Genomic DNA, 19,472 nt, shown 5'->3' on the forward strand with positions numbered 1-19,472 from the left:
ATCCAAAGAAATCTCTATCCCTAAGCTAATCAAATGTGATCCTTTTTTTCAATTTCACTTTAAGGTTCCTGCATTACTTTTCCTCCATTTCTTTTCAATCAATTCTCCTTAACCCGGCTCCAACCAATGCAGATTGTCCAGCGAATCAACTAGAGACAAGGCCAAGTGAAGATCTTGAACGTCACATCAGAGATTGGAAAGAGAAGGGCAGATATTAATATGATATAAAGTAATGAGTATAAATCCAACAAACAAATGCTACTTACAGGTGGCCCTGGGTCCCCAGCTGGTCCCATGAAACCAGGAACTCCAGGATGACCCTGGGTGTGGGGGTAGAAGAGAAAAGTAGAAATCTTAAGAATTCCCCCCCATATTCATTAACTTATTCTTTCACATAGTGTATAGACTCTTAAAATCACAATACTCTTCAGAAGTCATGCAGATATCATCATATATCTTATATCAAACAGATGTAAGAACTATCTACTATGAATTCTAAGGACTGATTTGTAACCAAAATTTTAGCAAACAGGTGATAAATTTATTGGCAATCACAGTTCATTAAATTATCTACTAAACCAGGGCTTCTTAAATCTTTTTTATTCATAACCCCTTTTTGCAGAGAAAGTTTTATAAAATATTTAACATATATTGCTACCATGTTTAACATGTAATGGACTACTTGTCCAATCTAGGGGAGAGAGTGGGGGAAAGGGGAAAATTAGAACACAAGGTTTTGAAAGAGCAAATTTTAAATTAGAGAATTGTCCACACATGTGTTTTGAAAAATAAAAAGTTTAATTAATAAAATAAATAAATAATAGAAAAATTTTTACACAACAAGGAGTATATAGGTATATAAAACAAGTATACAAATCAAGCATTCTTGATAATAAAATCCTAATTTTGTGACCCACCATTCAGTTATACTGTGATCCATAGTTTATAAAGCTTTATACAAAAGCTATGTATTAAAACTAAATTATGAGGACTTTTTGGTACAGGAAGAAAATAAATCACATGAATGAAAACACAAATCCTTTAAAAAATAGTGTTTCTAGCAATAAAATTGGATTAGTTGCCTTTTAAAGTTGATTCTAATTTTTTAGCATCTATGATTCTATGAATGAGAATTACTTCAATGTTGCATAAAATCTCTGATTTTACTCAAATAGATAACACCCCTACATACCTATTAATTGGTAAGAGGATAAGCTAAATTTTGGTGATAAGTTTCCAAATTTAGCTTTCTTAGTCCTGTGACAGACTTGGCTGTATATTGAGTCTTTCCAGTATAGAAAAACTTCCCAGAAGCTATGTTAAGGAGCACAGGATCACCTTCATTTTATGATGGAGCAGACTAATAAAATATTATTGATGGACAAATAAAGAATATGATGTATATATGTGTGTGTGTGTAGAAAAAATAAGTTTGTCTATATATGTATATATAGATGTATCCATGTATATATATGTGTGTGTGTACATATGCACACACACGACACATATATGCATGAGAGGAGCTGTACAATGTGAATTATTGATAGGCAGATAATAATACGAATGACTCAGAATTTGACATCATGAGCAAACAATGGAAAGGAAATATTTCATTTGTGACAAAGAAAATTGTTTGATGAGTCATATTTATAGCTTGTGGAATTGAATTGAACTAATAGAGAACTAGATCCAAGTGGGGATCTTTCAGAGGGCAGAATAAGCCAGCAAATCCAATGGAATTGGAAAGGAAGTTCCTTGTAGGGAAAGATACTTTTTTGGAGTATCTTTGGAAATAATTAGACAAATAGTAGAAAGGAGAAGAGACACAGAAGCTGAGAAATGATTAAAAAGTCATTTTATTCCTAAGATCCAAAGGAAGTTATCATTTAAGAAGGAAATTAGGAAAGTAACTTTGTGGATGAGGACAGTAATGCTAGTGATTTCTGAGAATGAATGGGGAATTAGGAAGGAAAGAGGTTATTACCTGTTCACCTTTTTGTCCAATCTCACCATCTGCTCCTGGTTCTCCTTTAGTGCCCTGAGGGAAAATAGAAAACCATTATTATTTTTTTTTACTAGCACTACTTTATAATACAGAGGTTACTAACTTGCCAAAGTCCCCCAACCCCTTCTCCTCACCAAAAGGATACACCAACTTAAACCAAAATCAAAACCTAAACAACAAAACACTCTGAAAACAATTTATAAACCCCATACATGAACACCATTTTTATGTGTGTATGTTGTCTAATATTCAAGTTAACTTATTTCAATAAACACCCATTAAATATTCATTTTTCTTTACTAAAACCAAGACACACACCAATCAAAACTGAAACAAAAATCTTTGGGAAAAAAATTAATTTTGGATAGAAAATTTGTGGGGGTCCAAGATTTAAGTGGACTAATTTTAATAAATACTAATAAGTACATTCCAGGAGCCAGAAACTAGGATCATAAAAGATAAAACAAAATAAACAAAATAGCTTGTAACCCATAGTAACTTACAGTATACAAAATTTGAACAAATGAAAAATGTAATACAATTTGCAGGGGGGAGGCAGAGTAAGGGTAGGGACTCAACTGAGCTCTTTCCCAAATCTCTCTAAATCCCTTCCAACAATGACTTTAAACAATTTCTACAATGTCAGGACCTGCCAAAAAAGGCAAAACATAAAAAGATGGAGTGAAACAATTTTCTATCCCAGGACTACTTAGAAGGTTCACAAGAAAGGTCTGTGGTACCAGAGCGAGAGAGTAGGGCCATCTGGCATAGGGTGGTCCACTGTGGACCAAGCCCCAGCAAAGGCCTTGCCATAGCCTGGGTAGTGGTGGTAGGAGAAAGTGAATCAGTGAAGGCAGGGGTAGTTTCCAGATCTTTCAGCCCACAGATGGTAAGGGAATTGGACAATTGATCAAAAGGCAATTTTTAGAGGTCTCTTTGCTGGCACCAGAGGCATGACTCTGTTGCATGTCCTGTACTCAAATCTGGCTCTCAGTCCCAGGGGGAGAAGGAGCACTAGCACAAGTGAGCTTGAGTCTCACTGGAGATGGAATACTCATAAGCGTTCCGGGGCAGAATTACTGAAAAAAAAGGTTGTTCAAAGACCAGATCAGGGTAGGAGAGATCTTTTCTTAGATCATACCATCTTGGAGGAACTGAAAACTTACAGATCACTGGAAACATTTTTGAAAACAACTGGATAAAAACCCAGAAGCTTGGGACAATACATCCTCCATCCTGGAAGGAGAGCCCCACTTCACAAAGAGTTTGAAATCAATAAATAGACTGAAAAATAAGAAAGTAGAAGAAAAAGTATTTTGACTAGAATGTATCTATGGTGACAGGGAAGATTAAAACACAAACAGGGTTGAAGACAACAAAGTAAAAATTCTTACATTCAAAGCCTCAAAAAAAAATTAGTTGACTGTAGGTTACAGAAGAGCACAAAAAAGCATTTTAAAAATCAGTTAAGACACTTAACACCATACAACCAAGATAAGGTGAAAATGGGTTTGTGACCTAGGCATGAAGAATGAGATTATAAATAAATTAGAAGAACAAAGGATAATTTACCTCTCAGACCTGTGGAAGATGAAGGAATTTGTGATCAAAGAAGAACCAGAGTTCATTACTGATCACAAAATAGAAAATTTTGATTATATCAAATTTAAAAGTTTTTGGTACAAACAAAATAATACAGCCAAGATTAGAAAGGAAGCAATGAACTGGGAAAAACATTTTTACAGTCAAAGGTTCTGATAAAGGCCTCATTTCTAAAACATGTAGAGAATTGACTCATTTATAAGAAATCAAGCCATTCTTCAATTGATAAATGGTGAAAGGATATGAACAGAAAATTTTCAGATGAAGAAATTGAAACTCTTTCTAGCCATATGAAAAGATGGTCCGAATAATTATTAATCAGAGAAATGCAAATTAAGACAACTCTAAGATCCCACTACACACCTCTCAGATTGGCTAGGATGACAGGAAAAGATAATACTGAATGTTGGAGGGGATGCGGGGAAAATTGGGACACTGATACATTGTTGGTGGAATTGTGAATGTGTCCAGCCATTCTAGAGAGCAATTTGGAACTATGCTCAAAAAGTTATCAAATTGTTACTTTGATCCAGCAGTGTTACTACTGGGCTTATATCCCAAAGAGATACTAAAGAAGGGAAAGGGACCCACATATGCAAAAATGTTTGTAACAGCCCTTTTTGTAGTGGCCAGAACCACTGGAAATTGAATGGATGCCCATCAGTGGGAGAATGGCTGAATAAATTGTGGTATATGAATGTTATGGAATATTATTGTTCTGTAAGAAATGACCAGCAGAATGATTTCAGAAAGACCTGGAGAGACTTATATGAACTGATGCTGAGTGAAATGAGCAGAACCAGGAGATCATTATACATTTCAACAACAATACTATATAATGATCAATTCTGATGAACATGGCCCTCTTCAACAATGAGATGAACCAAATCAGTTCCATTTGTTCAATAATGAAGAGAAGCAGCTACACCCAGAGAAAGAACACTGGGAAATGAGTGTAAACCACAACATAGCATTTCCACTCTTTCTGTTTTTGTCTGCTTTCATTTTTGATTTCCTTCTCAGGTTATTTTACCTTATTTCTAAGTCTGATTTTTCTTGTACAGCAAAATAACTATATGAATATGTATACATATATTGTGTTTAAAATATACTTTAACATATTAAACATGTATTTGACTACCTACCATCTAGAGGAAGGAGTAGAGGGAAGAAGGGGAAAAGTTGAAACAGAAGGTTTTGCAAGGGTCAGTGCTGAAAAATTACCCATGCATATATCTTGTAAATAAAAAGCTATAATAAAAAAATATCAATTAAGAGAAATGGAGGAAATGTTGGGAAGAAAAGTGAGAGTAATGCAAGACCATCATGAAAAAGAGTCACAACTTGGAAAAGAAGGCACAAAAAATATATTGAAATAACACCTAAAAAACTTAGAATAGGGCAAATAGTTAAAAGGCACAAAAATCCAATGAAGCAACAAATGCTTTGAAAAGCAGAAAAAATAAAAACAAAAATTCTCTAAAGAGAACTCCTTAAAGAGTAAAATTGAAACAATGGAGAAAGAGATACAAAAATCCACTGAAGAAAAGATCTCCTTTAAAAAGCAATATTGGCCTAATGGAAAAGGAAACAATTCCTAAAAAATTAGACAAACAAGTGGAAGCTAATGATCTTATAAGACATCAAGAAAACAATTAAACAGAATTTCCCTCAAAAACCACATGAAATCAAACTTCTGAATAGATTCCGAAGAAATTACAACACTCTCCAGCTCAAGACACTAAAACAAAACTTTAATAAAGGCCAATGTCACTGGCTCAGATAGACTCTGGGAAAGCTGGTGAGACGGTCTTATCACAGCAAATCAGATCCTCAGCCCTGGCTCAGTAGAGAAGCAAATCAGTGGGAAAACTTCTAGTCCCAGTTCAGAAGGCAAACTGTAGGAAATCAACTGTTTCCTGAACAGAACAGGCAAAGCTGCCCCCTACAAACACGAGGGTCCATGTGCTCAAAGCCAAGGCTCAGAGCTGCACAGGAAGCTGGAGACAACAACACCTTTACCCCAGAAAGAGAACTCCACCTTAAAAAGTAAAAAAAAAGAGGAAATACCATAAAAAAGGAAAGAAAATGACCAAGAAAAGGAAAAGAACCTTGACCGTAGAAAGCTACTATGATAATAGGGCAGACCAAAACACAAACTCAGAGGACAGAATGTTCATGGAAGAAATCTCAGAGTGAGATAAAACTAGTCTCAAGCCCAAAAAGGCTTCCTGAAAATATTTGTAAAAGACTTCAAAAGGTAAATAAGAGAGATAGAAGAAAAAAATGAGAAAAGAAATGAGAAGTATACATGAGAGAGTCAACAGCTTGGAAAAGTAAGGAAAAATATTATCTGAAGAAAACAATTCCTTAAACAGTAGAATAAATAAAATGGAAAAAGATAATAAAGATAGCTGAAAAAAAATACACATTAAAATGTAAAACAGAGTAAATGGAAGTTAATGACTTTGTGAGACAGCCAGAATTAGTCAAACAAACTAAAAAGAATGAAAAAAATGGGAAAAAAGTGAAATACTTCATTGGTAAAATAGCCAACTTAGAAAATAGATCCAGAAGAGACAATTTAAAATTATTGGCCTACCTCAAGGCCATGATGAAGAAAACAGCCTGGACAGCATTCTATAAGAGGTCATTAAGGAAAACTGCCCCAATATTCTAGGAACAGAGGGGGAAATATTCATTGAAAGAATTCATCAATCACCTATGGAAAGAAATCTCACAAGGAAAACCCTAAGGAACAATGTTGTGAAACTCCAAAACTATAATCTCAAGGAAAAAATACTGTAAGCCAGATAAAAACAATTCAAATACGAAGGAGCAAGTATCAGGATTACCCAGTTTCTGGCAGCTTCTACAATAAAGGATTGGAGGACTTGGAATACCATATACTGGAAGGCAAAGGATCTGGGGTTACAACCAAGAATTAACTACCCAGTAAGATTCAGCATCATGTTTCAGGAAAGGAGATGAAGCTTCAATGAATTAAGAAACTTTCAATAATGTCTAATCTAAAAACAAGAACTAAACAGAGATTTTAATCTTCAAAAACAGAACTCAAGAGAACCATAGAAAGGTAAACAGGGAAAATATATCTATTTAAAGGTTAAACTGTTTATATCCTTATATGGGAAAACAACATCTGTATCTCTTGAGAAATGTATCTGATAATGAGGCAGACAAAGACGAGCATCACATGGACTGAATATGTGGTTGTGAATGGACTCTGATGTGATGTCATCAAAGAAAAGCCATTAAGGAGTGGGAAAAGATCTGTAATGGAAGAAAGAGGAAAGGAAAGGTATAATTAGCACTAAGAGGCTCAAAGTATTTATTATAATCCAGGGGGGAAAGGGAGGGGGATGAGCATTGTTTAAAGCTTGATCTCTTCAGTTTTGGCTCTGAGGGAATAATTTAATCATTCAGTTGGATATAGAAATTTATTTAATTGCATAAAGAAGTAGGAGAAGAAAGAGAAAAGAAAAGGGAGGGTCAGGATTGAAGTGAGGACAGAAACGTTAAGGAAAAAAAGGTAAGAGAAGAGGGGAAGCATTGATAGAAGATAAGGTGGTGGATGGAGTGGTTTGAAAAAAAACTAAATAAAGGGGGTAGGGTTGATAGGAGATAAGGTAATGAGTAGGGTGGGTAAAAAAAAAACACAACACTAAGGATAGGGTGGAAAGAGAGAAACAAAAGTATATACAGGGGAGAAAACAGGATGAAGGGAAATACAGAGCTGGTAATCATAATTGTTAATGTGAATGGGATGAACTCTCACATAAAATGGAAGCAAATGGAATGAATTAAAAAAATACAATCTTACAAAAAAGAAATAATTAAACAAAATCAAAAGAATAAAAATAAAAGAAAATGAAATATCTCATTGGTAAAAAAACAACTGACCTAGAAAACAGACAAAAGAGGTAATTTAAAATTATTGGACTACCTGAAAGTCATGATAAAATAAAACTCTAGACATCATCATTCAAGAAATTATCAAGAAAAATTGACCTAATATTTTTGAATCAGAAAATAAAATAGAATCCAAAGAAATCACTGATAACCTCCAGTAAGAGATGCCAAAAAGAAAACTCTCAAGAATATTGTAGCCAAATTCCATAAGAAGGAAATACTGCAAGTTGTCAAAAAGAAACAATTCATATACTATAAAACCACAATCAGAATAATGAAAAGATTTTTTTAAGACAGATTCTGCATTCCTAAATTGTTGGGATTGGAATATGATGTATTTAGGAGGGTAAAAGAGCTAGGATTACAACCAAGAATCCCCTATCCAGCAAAACTAAATGTAGAGGGTCTGAACTTTTTCACTTGTTAAGGGCCACTGTTCTATCCACACTGGTGTATCAGTTTTCCATTGGATAGGAGCAGGTGAGAGTGTTGGTAGGCCTTCAACAGCAGCCCTGCCTAAAAAGCCAAAGAACTCATTTGTAATACTAACTGTTGTAAGATGTGTCTTCTCCACAGATTTATGGGGACTTTTTCAACTATAAAAGGAATAAAAGCTCCTAATTCACTTTCAAAAGTCCATCTCATAGGGGCAGCACTAACTTTAGCCGCTATTGATCCTCCTACACCAGACATGTAGGTGTCTGCCTTAATCTTTGGTTAGTGACTGGGTCAGTTGGCACCTCTAATGACTATACGATCTGCACTTGTGTCTATCAGTCTTTCTAATGGTATGCCATTTATATAGATAGTGAGCATAGGTCAATCAGCTGTCACAGCTGCTGTCCAGTATATTCCTGGATTTTGTTGCTTGGAGCCAGAATCTGGGTGACTATCACCAGACTGCTTATTAGGAGTCTGTATCAGTAAATCTGATGCTACTACTTCTCCTGGTTGATAAGTCACACATTGTCTACCTGTATTAGTGACTGGGATATTATCTACACATTCCCCAGTTTCCCACATCAGTGTGTGGGTGGACACTGTTTTGTAAGTGCTCTCAGGAGGGGAAATGGTCAAGCCTACTGTGCCTGGAGGCAAGCGATCCATAGGCTGGAGAGGGACAGATTTCACCTCTCCAGGGGAGAGTCTTAGCTGCATGCACCCCAATTGTAATCCCTTTCTCCCATAAGATTGCTTCTTGGCTGATTGATTAGGTCTGAGTACTGAACTTCTAAACACTCTCTGGGTAATAACATTGGCTGCCATCATGCTCCAAGCATTTTTTGCCTGGAGCCCTGAATCTGGGTCCTCACTTCCTGTTTCTCTGAGTCAGTCTACATTCTGATGCCCACTGAGGCCCTGGAGCTGGGCTCTGCTTCCCATTTTCCTGAGCCACTAGGAGGATAGTCAAAGATAAAATGTCTCTCTTCCAATCCTTCTCAGCTCTTATATACCTTATCTTAATTACATCATTACAGCATACTGATTATGTGAGAACCATTACATCACCATGCTAAGTACTAAGTATATATGTGAACTAGAGAACCATCATCTCATCAATTCCACTGAGTTAACACCTTGTTTCAAGTATACTTGTCCAAAGTTCAGGCCCTCTACAACTAAATATGAAGGATTTATCCTGAAGAATGATTCTTCAGGAGAAAACTGTACATTCAGTGAAATAAAGGACTCTCAAGTATTCCTGATGAATAGAAAATTTGACTTTCAAATTCAAGACTCAGAGAAGTATAAAGGGGGAAACAGGAAAGATAAATCACAAGATTCAATACAGTTAAACTTTTTACTTTCCTACATGAGAAAATGATTCTTATAGCTACTAAACATTTTATCATATTAGGGCAGTTAGAAGGAATATACATAAACAGAAAGCACAGGTGTGAGTTCAATACAATGATATAGTTATCTAAAAAAATAAAAATAAGACATGAGAAAAATTCACTGGGATAAGGAGAAAGGAAGAAGTAGAATGAAATAAATTATGTGCCATAAAAGAGGTCCTAACAAGATTTTAAAGTGAGGGGGATGGGGAAAGAAAATAGAAGGGCAAATGAACTTTCCTTATTTTCTTTAAAATTGGTGGGGTATAGAAATATACAGAAAAGTAAGAGGTAAAAGGGATAAGAGAAGAGGGGCACTAATTGAAGGGAGGACAGTTTGGAGGTAAAAGCCAAAAACAAAACGCTTCTAAGAATGGACAGGATGAAAGAGAGAGAGAGAGACAGACAGACAGACAGAGACAGAAACATAAAAGATGAATGTGAGGGGGAAATAAAATAAAGGGAAATATACAGTTGATAATCATTACTGTAAAAAATGTTTTTCTGATAAAAGAGTTCATTTCTCAAGCATATATAGAAATAAAAGCTCTGCCTCAATTGATAAATGATGAAAGGATATGAATAGGAAGCTTTCAAAGTAATCAAAGATATCTATAGTCACATAAACATGCTCTAAATCATTACTGATCAGAGAAATGCACATTAAAACATCTCTGTACTACTACTACACAGCTATCAAATTAGCTAACATGACAGAAAAGACAAAATGACAAATGTTAGAGAGAATGTAAGAAAATTAAAATACTAATGTACTTTTGGTGAAGTTGTATAATGATTCAATCATTCTGGAGAGCATTTTGGGGCTATAAAACCATGCATATTATTTGACCATGAAATACCACTACTATATCTGCATCTCAAAGAGGGAAAAAAAGGGAAAGGACCCATATATACAAAAATATTGACAGAAGGTCTTTTAGCGATGGTAGAGAATTGGAAATTGAGGGAACGTCCATCAATTGGGAAATGGGTTGAACAAGTTGTTGAATATGATTGTGCAGGAATTAAGGAATGACAAACAGAAAGTTCTCAGAAAAGCCTGGAAAGATTTACATGAACTGATACAAAGTGAGATGAATGGAACCAGAACATTATACACCATCATAACAATATTATATGATGATCAATTATGAACAACTTAGTTATTTTCAGCAATACAATGATTTAAGACAATTCTGAAGGAATTGTGCTATCCATTTCCAGAGAAAGAACTGGTAGGATTTGAATCAGATTAAGATATTTTTTCTTTACTTTCTTTTTCTTTTATCTGAATTTTCTTTCATCAGTATGACTTAATTGGATATGTGTTTTCCATGACTATACCTGTGTAGCCTGTGTCAAATATCTTGCCTTCTCAATGAGAAGTGTAGGGAAGGAAGGAAGAGAATTAGGAACTCAAAATTAAAAAAATATATATATATTGTTAATATTTTTACATGTAATTGGGTGGAAATTATACATATATATGTAAGCACATACACACATATATATATATAGTGATATATGTGTATATATATATATATATACATATATATATACACACACATTTACATTCTACATCTATATCCATATATATCTATCATCTATGATTAACAGAGGAAGAGAAGCTAATAGCATGAAGAATGAGTAAGAAATTCTATAATAAGTGGCTCCTGAAATGATCCTTGCAGGAAGCTATTTCATATGCATTGTAATTTCCAAGTTAAATATTATTAAATAATAAATATTATGGGATTTGAAACATACATAGCTATTATATTAATTTAATTTTACATAAATATTATTTTATATTAATATGATGGGATATTATTGTAATAAAAAATTACAGAAGGAATTATTTCAAAGAATTTCATAATATAAATAGGTAAAAAGCAAAATGTGCAGAATTGGAGAACAATATAAGCAGAGACAGCAACATTGTATAGATAAACAACAATGAAAGATTTAAGAACTCTGATTCACACAAGGACCAACCATTTCCTCATGACCTTTGATGAAACATGATATTCACTTCCAGACAAAGAGATGATGGATATAGTCAAGTGAAAATTAAGTCAAGAATTAATAATTAAGCACCCATTATGTTCCAGGCATTGTGCTAAATACTGGGAGGAAAGAGAGGTGAAAGGTAGTCCCTCCCTTAAAAGAACTCAATCTAATGGAGATAGCAAGAAAAAAAATATGTACAAAGAAGTTATATACAAGATTTATAGGAACTAATTAAGAGAGAAAATGCACTAGAATTAAGTAAGCTTCTCAAAGACTTCCTGCATGCAAGGTGAAGAAAGAGACACATTTTAATATGGTCACTCTTTGTATTCACTTTTTTAAAATTTTTATTTATTTGCTAGAATTTCTTTTCTTGTTTATGTTTTTGCCTTTGTCTCTCTCTTTTTAATGGGGGAGAGGAGAGCAATAGAGATTTTTTAAGAAAGAGGGCTATAATAATATGTTTTAAAATGCAGAAAAAAAAGAACAGAAGATAGTTCAGTAGGAGCCACAAACAGGACAAGCTTTAAAATAATTATATAGAATTTTGTAAATACTTTTTAAAAATTTACTGAAAAGGAGATGGTTTCATATAGAACTATTTTTGGGTGCACTCCTATATATAAGGAAATACTCTTTTTTGTTAAGTTCAGAATAATAAATAAAAACATTTTCAAGGAAATCAGCATGATCCTTTCTGTGAATGGAAGCATATAGGGAACTGTGTCATTGGCAAGCCATCATACTAATTTAGACTCTGGACATATGTTCAGTCAAAGTGTCTTATTAGTAAAAAGAAGGCCCTGTGCAGAGGCTATACCAAAACAAAAAGGAATAGAATAAAGTTATATACATTTAGAAATCTGGGCCTTCTGAAAGTTAAAAAAAAAATCTAAAAAATAAAATATACATGGCCCAAAGATTACAGAGTCATAGGTTAAAAAAAAACTAGGCTCATCCTTAATTTATTTTTTGAACTTGATCAACTCACTTGATTTTACTGAATCTCAGTTTTCTCATTTGGAAGATGTTTTTAGACTAAAAGATTTCTAATATTTCTTCCAGCTCACATTTTGAAGAGGGTAATGATAAGCTAGGATATGGCCAGGAAGTACTGATTCATATAAGAAATGGTTAAAGGAAATAGGTGTACATTAATTCAAAGGAAAAAAATGGCTTAGTATAGAATGTTTCCCATCTTTTACTATCTGAAGATCTGTTACATGAAAAAGTTATTAGATTTACTTTGTGTAGCTTCTGAGAGAACCAGAATAATCAATTATTTACCTACCTCAGTGTCACTTTGAATAAAGTATAACCTTAAAGTAAGGTTATATATAAGTGTAAATTATTATTAATATTGCTATCGCTGTTGTTGTGACTGTTTTTAAGAAGCAGATTTCTCCTGAAAATAAAGAACTTTGTTCTGTATTGTTAGAGCCTGACTCATGGTTAGGCACTTTAAAATGCTCATAAAGAAGAGCTTTTTAAAAATTGCATAGTCTGTCTTCTAAAGAATGGAGTTCCTTATAATTAAAGGTATTTAAACAGATATTATATTAAAATTTGACAAGATTGTCACTGACCATCTAATGATCTTGTAGAGATAAAGACAGGAAGGTCTGAAAAGATAAAATGATTTCCCAAAGTCACACAGGTTGCAGGTATCAGATGTGGGATGATCATTGATAAAACATGTAATATGGTATGAAGGAAAATTATACCATGTAGGAGAATTCTAAATTTGGAGTTCAAGGACCTGGCTTCATCGCTGTACTTTGTGGTACTGTGTGGGGATATAATCATTCTAGGTCTGTTTCTTATTCTGTGAAATTAGTCAGATAAAAATTCTAAGGCCCCAGATAGCACCAAATCCTAAAAACCCATGTTCCATGAGGCATTGCTCTAGCAACTGGGATAGATGACCTCTGAGATTTTGAGATTTCAAGTCAAAATCCCAGTGTTCTGTACAGCTTACAAAATGGCTTCTTATTGGAGTTGTAATATAAAAGCTTTTGTTGAGATGAAAAAAGAAGTAAGTGGGCTACAAAAAAAGGGAAAAAAAACATGATACAATTAGTAAAAAATCCCCATTCTCTCCACCTCTTTCTTTCTGCAATCATTTCTATTGTTTAGAAATACACAAGAACAGGTCCCAATTATGTGCACCTCCTGAAATCTCCATGAAATGACGTGATCTTACAGCAATATAAGCGATTTAGGACAATTTTTTTCAAAGAGAAATCATTGAGTTTTTGTTCTCTGAATTGCTTTTTGTACTCAACTTTATTGCTAAATGAGAAAAAATGGGTTTCAACCTTAATTTCACATCAGTAGAAATCTTCCTTGTTCTATGACTACCATGAAAGGAAGAGAAAGGCCCATATCTCAGCTATATTTGGTGTTTAAATCATTCCCCTGAGATAACTCACTCTCACTGTCAAGCTTCCCATATATGCTATTTTTTTTTTACCCAGAAAACTTTCTCCTTTGTGTATAAAGGCTTTACCCATTAGGTTAAGTTGATGGTGCAGTGGATAGTGTCAGAGTCAGAAAGACAGATATTCAAATCTGGCTGGGTGATCCTAGAAAAGTCCCTTAACTCTATTTACCTCAGTTTCCTCACATGAAAATATTAGTTAGAGGAGGAAATGACATCACTCTGATATCTTTGCCAAAAAAAAAAACCCCAAAAACCAAATGAGGTCATGAAATATAGAATGTAACTGAAATGACTGAACAACAAGGATTATCTTTCATTCAAAAATAAAATTTCCTGACCATCTTCAGAACTTAAGATAGGCATTTTCAAGTGCTAATGTATATTTTCAGTTTGGGGTGCAGCCAGAACTTTAAGTCAAACATACTGTTAGAGTAATAAACATAGTATTGGAGTCAGATAATCTGGATTCAGCTTCTGGCTCTACATTTAGCTGCTACTGTTCAGATCAATCAAATTCTCTATGTGTCAGTTTATTCAGTTAAATAATGAAGATAATGCCGGCATTACTTATTTAGCAGGCCTGCTATAGGGGAAAGTATTTAGCAACCTTTAAAATGAAAGAAATGTAAGTGGTTATTACTGGCTTCCTTTGGATTTTTCTAACCCTGTGACATAATTGTTCCTGATACTTAGAAGGGCAACCTTAGGATCATCACATATCTCTCACATATCACATATTTAGTGAGGTACAGCCTGTACCTTCACGAGGCATTTAGGTGGCTCTGTGGATACAGAGCTGGACTCAGAATTAAGAAGGCCAGGGTGACTAGTTGTCTGATTGGCCAAGTCACTCAACCTCTGTTAGCCTCTGTTTCCTCATCTGTAAAATGAGTTTAATAATAGCACCTATATCTCCCAGATTAGAATTGATAGGGACTTTATAAAATAGATTAAAATATATCATTGCTCTTTTATATGTCCTTCAAATTCTTTATGTTGTCCTGTCTTTTCTTCTCTGGGTAAGATGTGATTATTAGTTAAGAAGATAAAATAAGGTAACATTTGTAAATTGCTTAGCGTAGTGCCTGGCACATAGTGGTGCTTATAAATTCTTGCTCCTTTTCCACTTTTCTTCCCCCAGACCACCATTCCTGTTTTGTTTAGTTTTCCTGGTGTGGTCCTGGTTAAAGAGCATTCAGAGAGCAGTAAGCACTAAAAGGGGGAGGAAAACAAAATTCTCATTTTCTTAGACCACACCTGGAATTCTATGTCCATTTCTGGGAAGGACATTTTCACCTCCCTTCCTGAGAAGTCAGGGGGGTTGTGATCACCTCCTTTTCGGTGCTTTCACCTCCTTTCCCAAGAAGTCATGGAGGGTGTGATCACCTCCCCTTGGGGGTTCTGACCTCCCTGAGGAGTCAGGGATGGCATGACTACCTGTCTTCTAAAACAAAAGAAAGCGGGAGATGTAATGGGCTGAGGCTTGAGTGGCCCCCGCCCACTCTTTGTGCAAGTCCTGATGTGTTGTATAGGAAATGATGTAGGGATGATTTTGGTGGATGAAGGCAGAGGGGCAGGAAGAGAGGCAGAGAGAGACTGCTGGCTGGCTTCTTGCTGCAGCTGCTCACATTGCTATCACCATCCCTCTTCAGCTCCACAAAGAATAAAGATCAAAGATTTTTCCCTTAATCTGAATTCCTGACTCTGGCTGATTTTAAAATATGCAGTCAACACAGGAAGGGAAGTAACAAACTGGAACTTGTGAAATAACTAAATGGGGAAGAGTTTTGAAACTATATTATAAAAGGCATGGTTGCAGGAGGTGGGCATGTTTTACCTGGGGAAGGAAAGATTTACTGCACTATAACAGTGCTCTTCATGTATTTGGAGGGCTGTCAAATGCAGGAATAATTACATCTTATTCTTCAATACTTTAAAGCCCCTTTTAGTTCTAACATTCTGTATTGTAAAGTTCTTTCCCTATTTAAACATTTGATATTATTTTTTTCTGATTCTCTCCTCTATCGTTGCCAGATCCAACATTCAGTGAGGCATGTTGCAAAGTCCTTTTCCTATTCTAAAATTCTCTTTTCCCTCATCTTACCTTCTAGGTTCCAAATTTGTTTTTACTATCCAACAATCTCTAATATGCTGTTTAAGAATAAAACTTATCCTTCATCCGAACTGTTTGACTTTCTTAGGGGTAGTATGATGGGAGAGTGAAAAATATGATGCCTGAGCTTCTAAAAGACAGGAATTGGTTATGTTCAATCTAGAAAACAGTTTTCGTTTCCAATTCTGGAAAGTTACAAGCCCTCCTGGTCATCATTCTGATTAGGATCTTGCTTCTTCCTCCTACTTGACATGGACCACAATTACCAAGGCAGCTATCTCCAAATCCTTTAAATCTTAAAGTCAGTATTTTATATTGTTTGAAAGCCCTGGGAGGCAGTTATCTAATGGGCAACAACATTAACCTCCAAAGGGCTCAGAGATATGAGATATGAGCTGCTAAGTAGGGGAGATAGATTGTGGTAAAGAGAGTTCCCAGGGGGTGAATCACAAGCATAAACACTCTTGTGATTCTCAGGATTTCACAAGAATTGGACGGGTGATAAATTACATATACCCCAAAAATGATGCAGAAATTTGTTCATGCAATCATGCTTCTGGAGGGAAGTTGTTTTTTTAATATTTAAACATTCATAAATTCATTTAACAAATGCTTAATAAGTGATTACTATGCTCCAAGAGACTTTTCCGATCTAGCAGTCTAAGATCGTATAACAATTTATTGTTATAGTATTCTAAGCAATGGGAAAGATTAAAAAACAAATTAGACCTAGGCTGATCTTCACGCCAACCCCTGTCAATTCTATCTTTCCAACATATCTTTTCTCTTTTCTTCTCTTCACTCTCTTCTCTCTCATTCTCTCCTTTCTTTTTTCTCTTTTCTCTCTTCTTTTTTTTATCTCTCTCTCTTCACACTTTCTTCTCTCCACTCCCTCTTTCTCTTTTCTTTTTCTCCTCTCTCACTCTCATCTCTCTCTTCTCACTCTCTGTCTTCTTGCTCTTCTCTCTCTTTTATTTCTCTTCTCTCAGCTTTTTTTCTTTCTCATTACTCTCTTCTTTCTTTCTCCTCTCTTCACTCTCTCTTTTTTCTTTCCACTTTCTTCCCTCTCATTTTCTTTACTCTCTCCTCTCGCTCTCTCTCTTTTTTCTCTTTTCTCACTCTCATATATACACACATATACATATATTTAAACATACACATCCATATAAACATACATCCACATATATAAACATATACATACATTCACAAACATATATAACACACATATATAAACATACACAACATATACACACAGACAAATATATAACACATGCATATATAAACACACACACAAACACACACATATATATATATATATATATATATATATATATATATATATATATATATATATATATATATAAACATATACATACACACACATATATGTATCTTCTGCCCTCTGGCACTTCCCTCATCATCTCACAGGTGGATTAATACAATGCCTGATGGTTGGTCTCTTCCCACTCCAGTCCATCTTTCATTCAGATACAAGTTATTTTTCTAAGGTACAAGTCATCCCCCTACTCAAACAAACTTCAGTGACTTCTTATTACTTCATGATTGGAATATAAAATCTTCTGTTTGACTTTTAGAGTCCTTTTAACTTGCCTGCTCCAACCTTTCCAGTTCTCTTAAATGTTACTTCTCCACATGTGCTCTCTGATCCAGAGACAGCAGCTTTCTTTTTGTTCCTCACACTGTCCATGCCTTTTTTCCTGGCTGTCCTTCAAGTCTGGAATCCTTTCTCTTCTTATCTCCATCTCCTTATTTCTGTGGCTCCCTTTGAGTCTCAGCTAAAAATCTCACCTTTCTGATTTCTCTTTCATCTTAGCCTTCCCTCTAAGATGACCTTCAATGTACCTTCTTGCATGTTCATAGTTGTTTCCTCCATGGGAACATTAAATCTTCAAGGAAAGGGATGCTTTGATGTTTCTTTGTATCTCTAGCTCTTACAGTGATAGTCACTTTACCCTGTTTATCTCAGTTCCTCATTTTTAAAATGAGCTAGAGAAAGAAATGACAAACTACTCCACTATCTTTGTCCAGAAAACCTCTAGAAAGAGTTGGACAAGGCTGAATTGACTCAACAACAACACTCAGTATGGTACTTGCCATATTGTAAGTGCTTAATAAATGCTTGCTGACTTGACTTTACTTAGCCAGCAATCTAATAGGAATTCATTTGCATGTACACAAATATAATAAATGGCAGTCCAATGGCCAGGAGACTCTTTGATAATATACATTATCAAGGCAAAAAGAGAGTCAAGAAAAAGATAAGGAGCCACCAGGTAGAACGAGGGATAAAGCATCAAGCTTGGAATCAGAAAGACCAAGCACAGGTACCTACAAGATGTGTGATATTAGGCAATTCATTAATCAGTATTTTATCTCTGTTTCCTCATTTATAAAATGGGGATAATATTGGACTCTATCTCCTAGGTTTGTTGTGAGGACCAAAGGTGATAGTAATTGAATAACTGTAAAGTGCGTGGCATAGTACCAGGCACATAATAAGGACTATATAAATGCTATTATTATTAGTTGTAGTAGTAGCTTGCCTGTTTAGCTTAGCTTTTGTGCTCAGCCTGGAGTCTTTTGCAGAAGAGATACAAAGAATTTTGGGAGGCTGAGGAACAGCCTAGTGCCTTTCATTGAAGTCAGCCCTTTGTGTTTTTTGAAAGTAAGCTTCTAAAATAATTTGAGGGGGAGGCAAATTTTAAATCAGTCACTGCTAGTAGTTAAAGGGGACCTTCTAAGAGGATATAGGTTTGAAAGAGAGACATTGATCCTATTAGCCAAAAGAAGTAGGTTCAAAGATGCATTAAGTGAATACCTGAGAGCTCTTGTTCGCTGCCTACCTTTTTATGTTCCAGAAGTTTTTCACATGGAGGGCAAGATGCTGGTACTTGACAGACTTCTCTCTCCTTAAGGAGAGAAAAGCCACATAGAATTAAGACTTTTGGAACTACACATCTGAGGTGTTTTTCCTAATTCAATAATTGTGTGGGTGAAAGGATCTCCTTTAATCATTGAAATAAAGAATCTTAAGTCCTGGGATCTAGGCTAAAAGACTTCTACTACAAGTAGCATAGGTTAGTAAATCATGAGTTGAAAGGGGCATTAGAGGCTGCTGGGAACAACCTCTTACTTTTCTAGATGAAAAAAACAGAGGCCCATGGATTATAAGTGACTTTCCTAATGTGATAAAGATAATGGGAGAAAGAGGGCAAGTAAGAGAGAAAAAAAAAAAGGAGAAAGAGAAAAGAGTTGTGAGAAAGAAGGGAAGGAAGACAGAAAAAGAAGAGAAGCCCCCCCCAAAAAAGTATAGAGAAACAAAGACATTATGGGATATGTTAAGGCAACTACATAGCATGGGGGATACAGTATTGGGCTTGGGGTTAGAAAATCTGAGTTCAAGCAAAGCCTCAGATACTTATTAGCGGAATGACCTTAAGTGAATCACATAAACCCTGTCTGCCTCATCTTTAAAACAGGGATAGTTGTGCGGATAAAATGAAATAATAT

The 19,472-nt window shown here is 35.0% G+C and overlaps 1 protein-coding gene across 1 annotated transcript in view; it reads right to left on the minus strand.

Annotated features, from left to right (window-relative positions):
* Nucleotides 1-1,856: 1,856 nt before the first annotated feature.
* LOC100931725 (collagen alpha-1(XXII) chain) overlaps nucleotides 1,857-19,472 on the minus strand; it is a 146,985-nt gene continuing 129,369 nt past the window's right edge. Inside the window, 2 exon segments of the mRNA XM_031947429.1 lie at nucleotides 1,857-1,862; nucleotides 1,985-2,038. Coding sequence (XP_031803289.1) covers nucleotides 1,857-1,862; nucleotides 1,985-2,038 — 60 coding nt within the window.

The sequence above is a fragment of the Sarcophilus harrisii genome, chromosome 1 (genome assembly GCF_902635505.1).
Source record: "Sarcophilus harrisii chromosome 1, mSarHar1.11, whole genome shotgun sequence".
Classification (NCBI taxonomy): domain Eukaryota; kingdom Metazoa; phylum Chordata; class Mammalia; order Dasyuromorphia; family Dasyuridae; genus Sarcophilus; species Sarcophilus harrisii.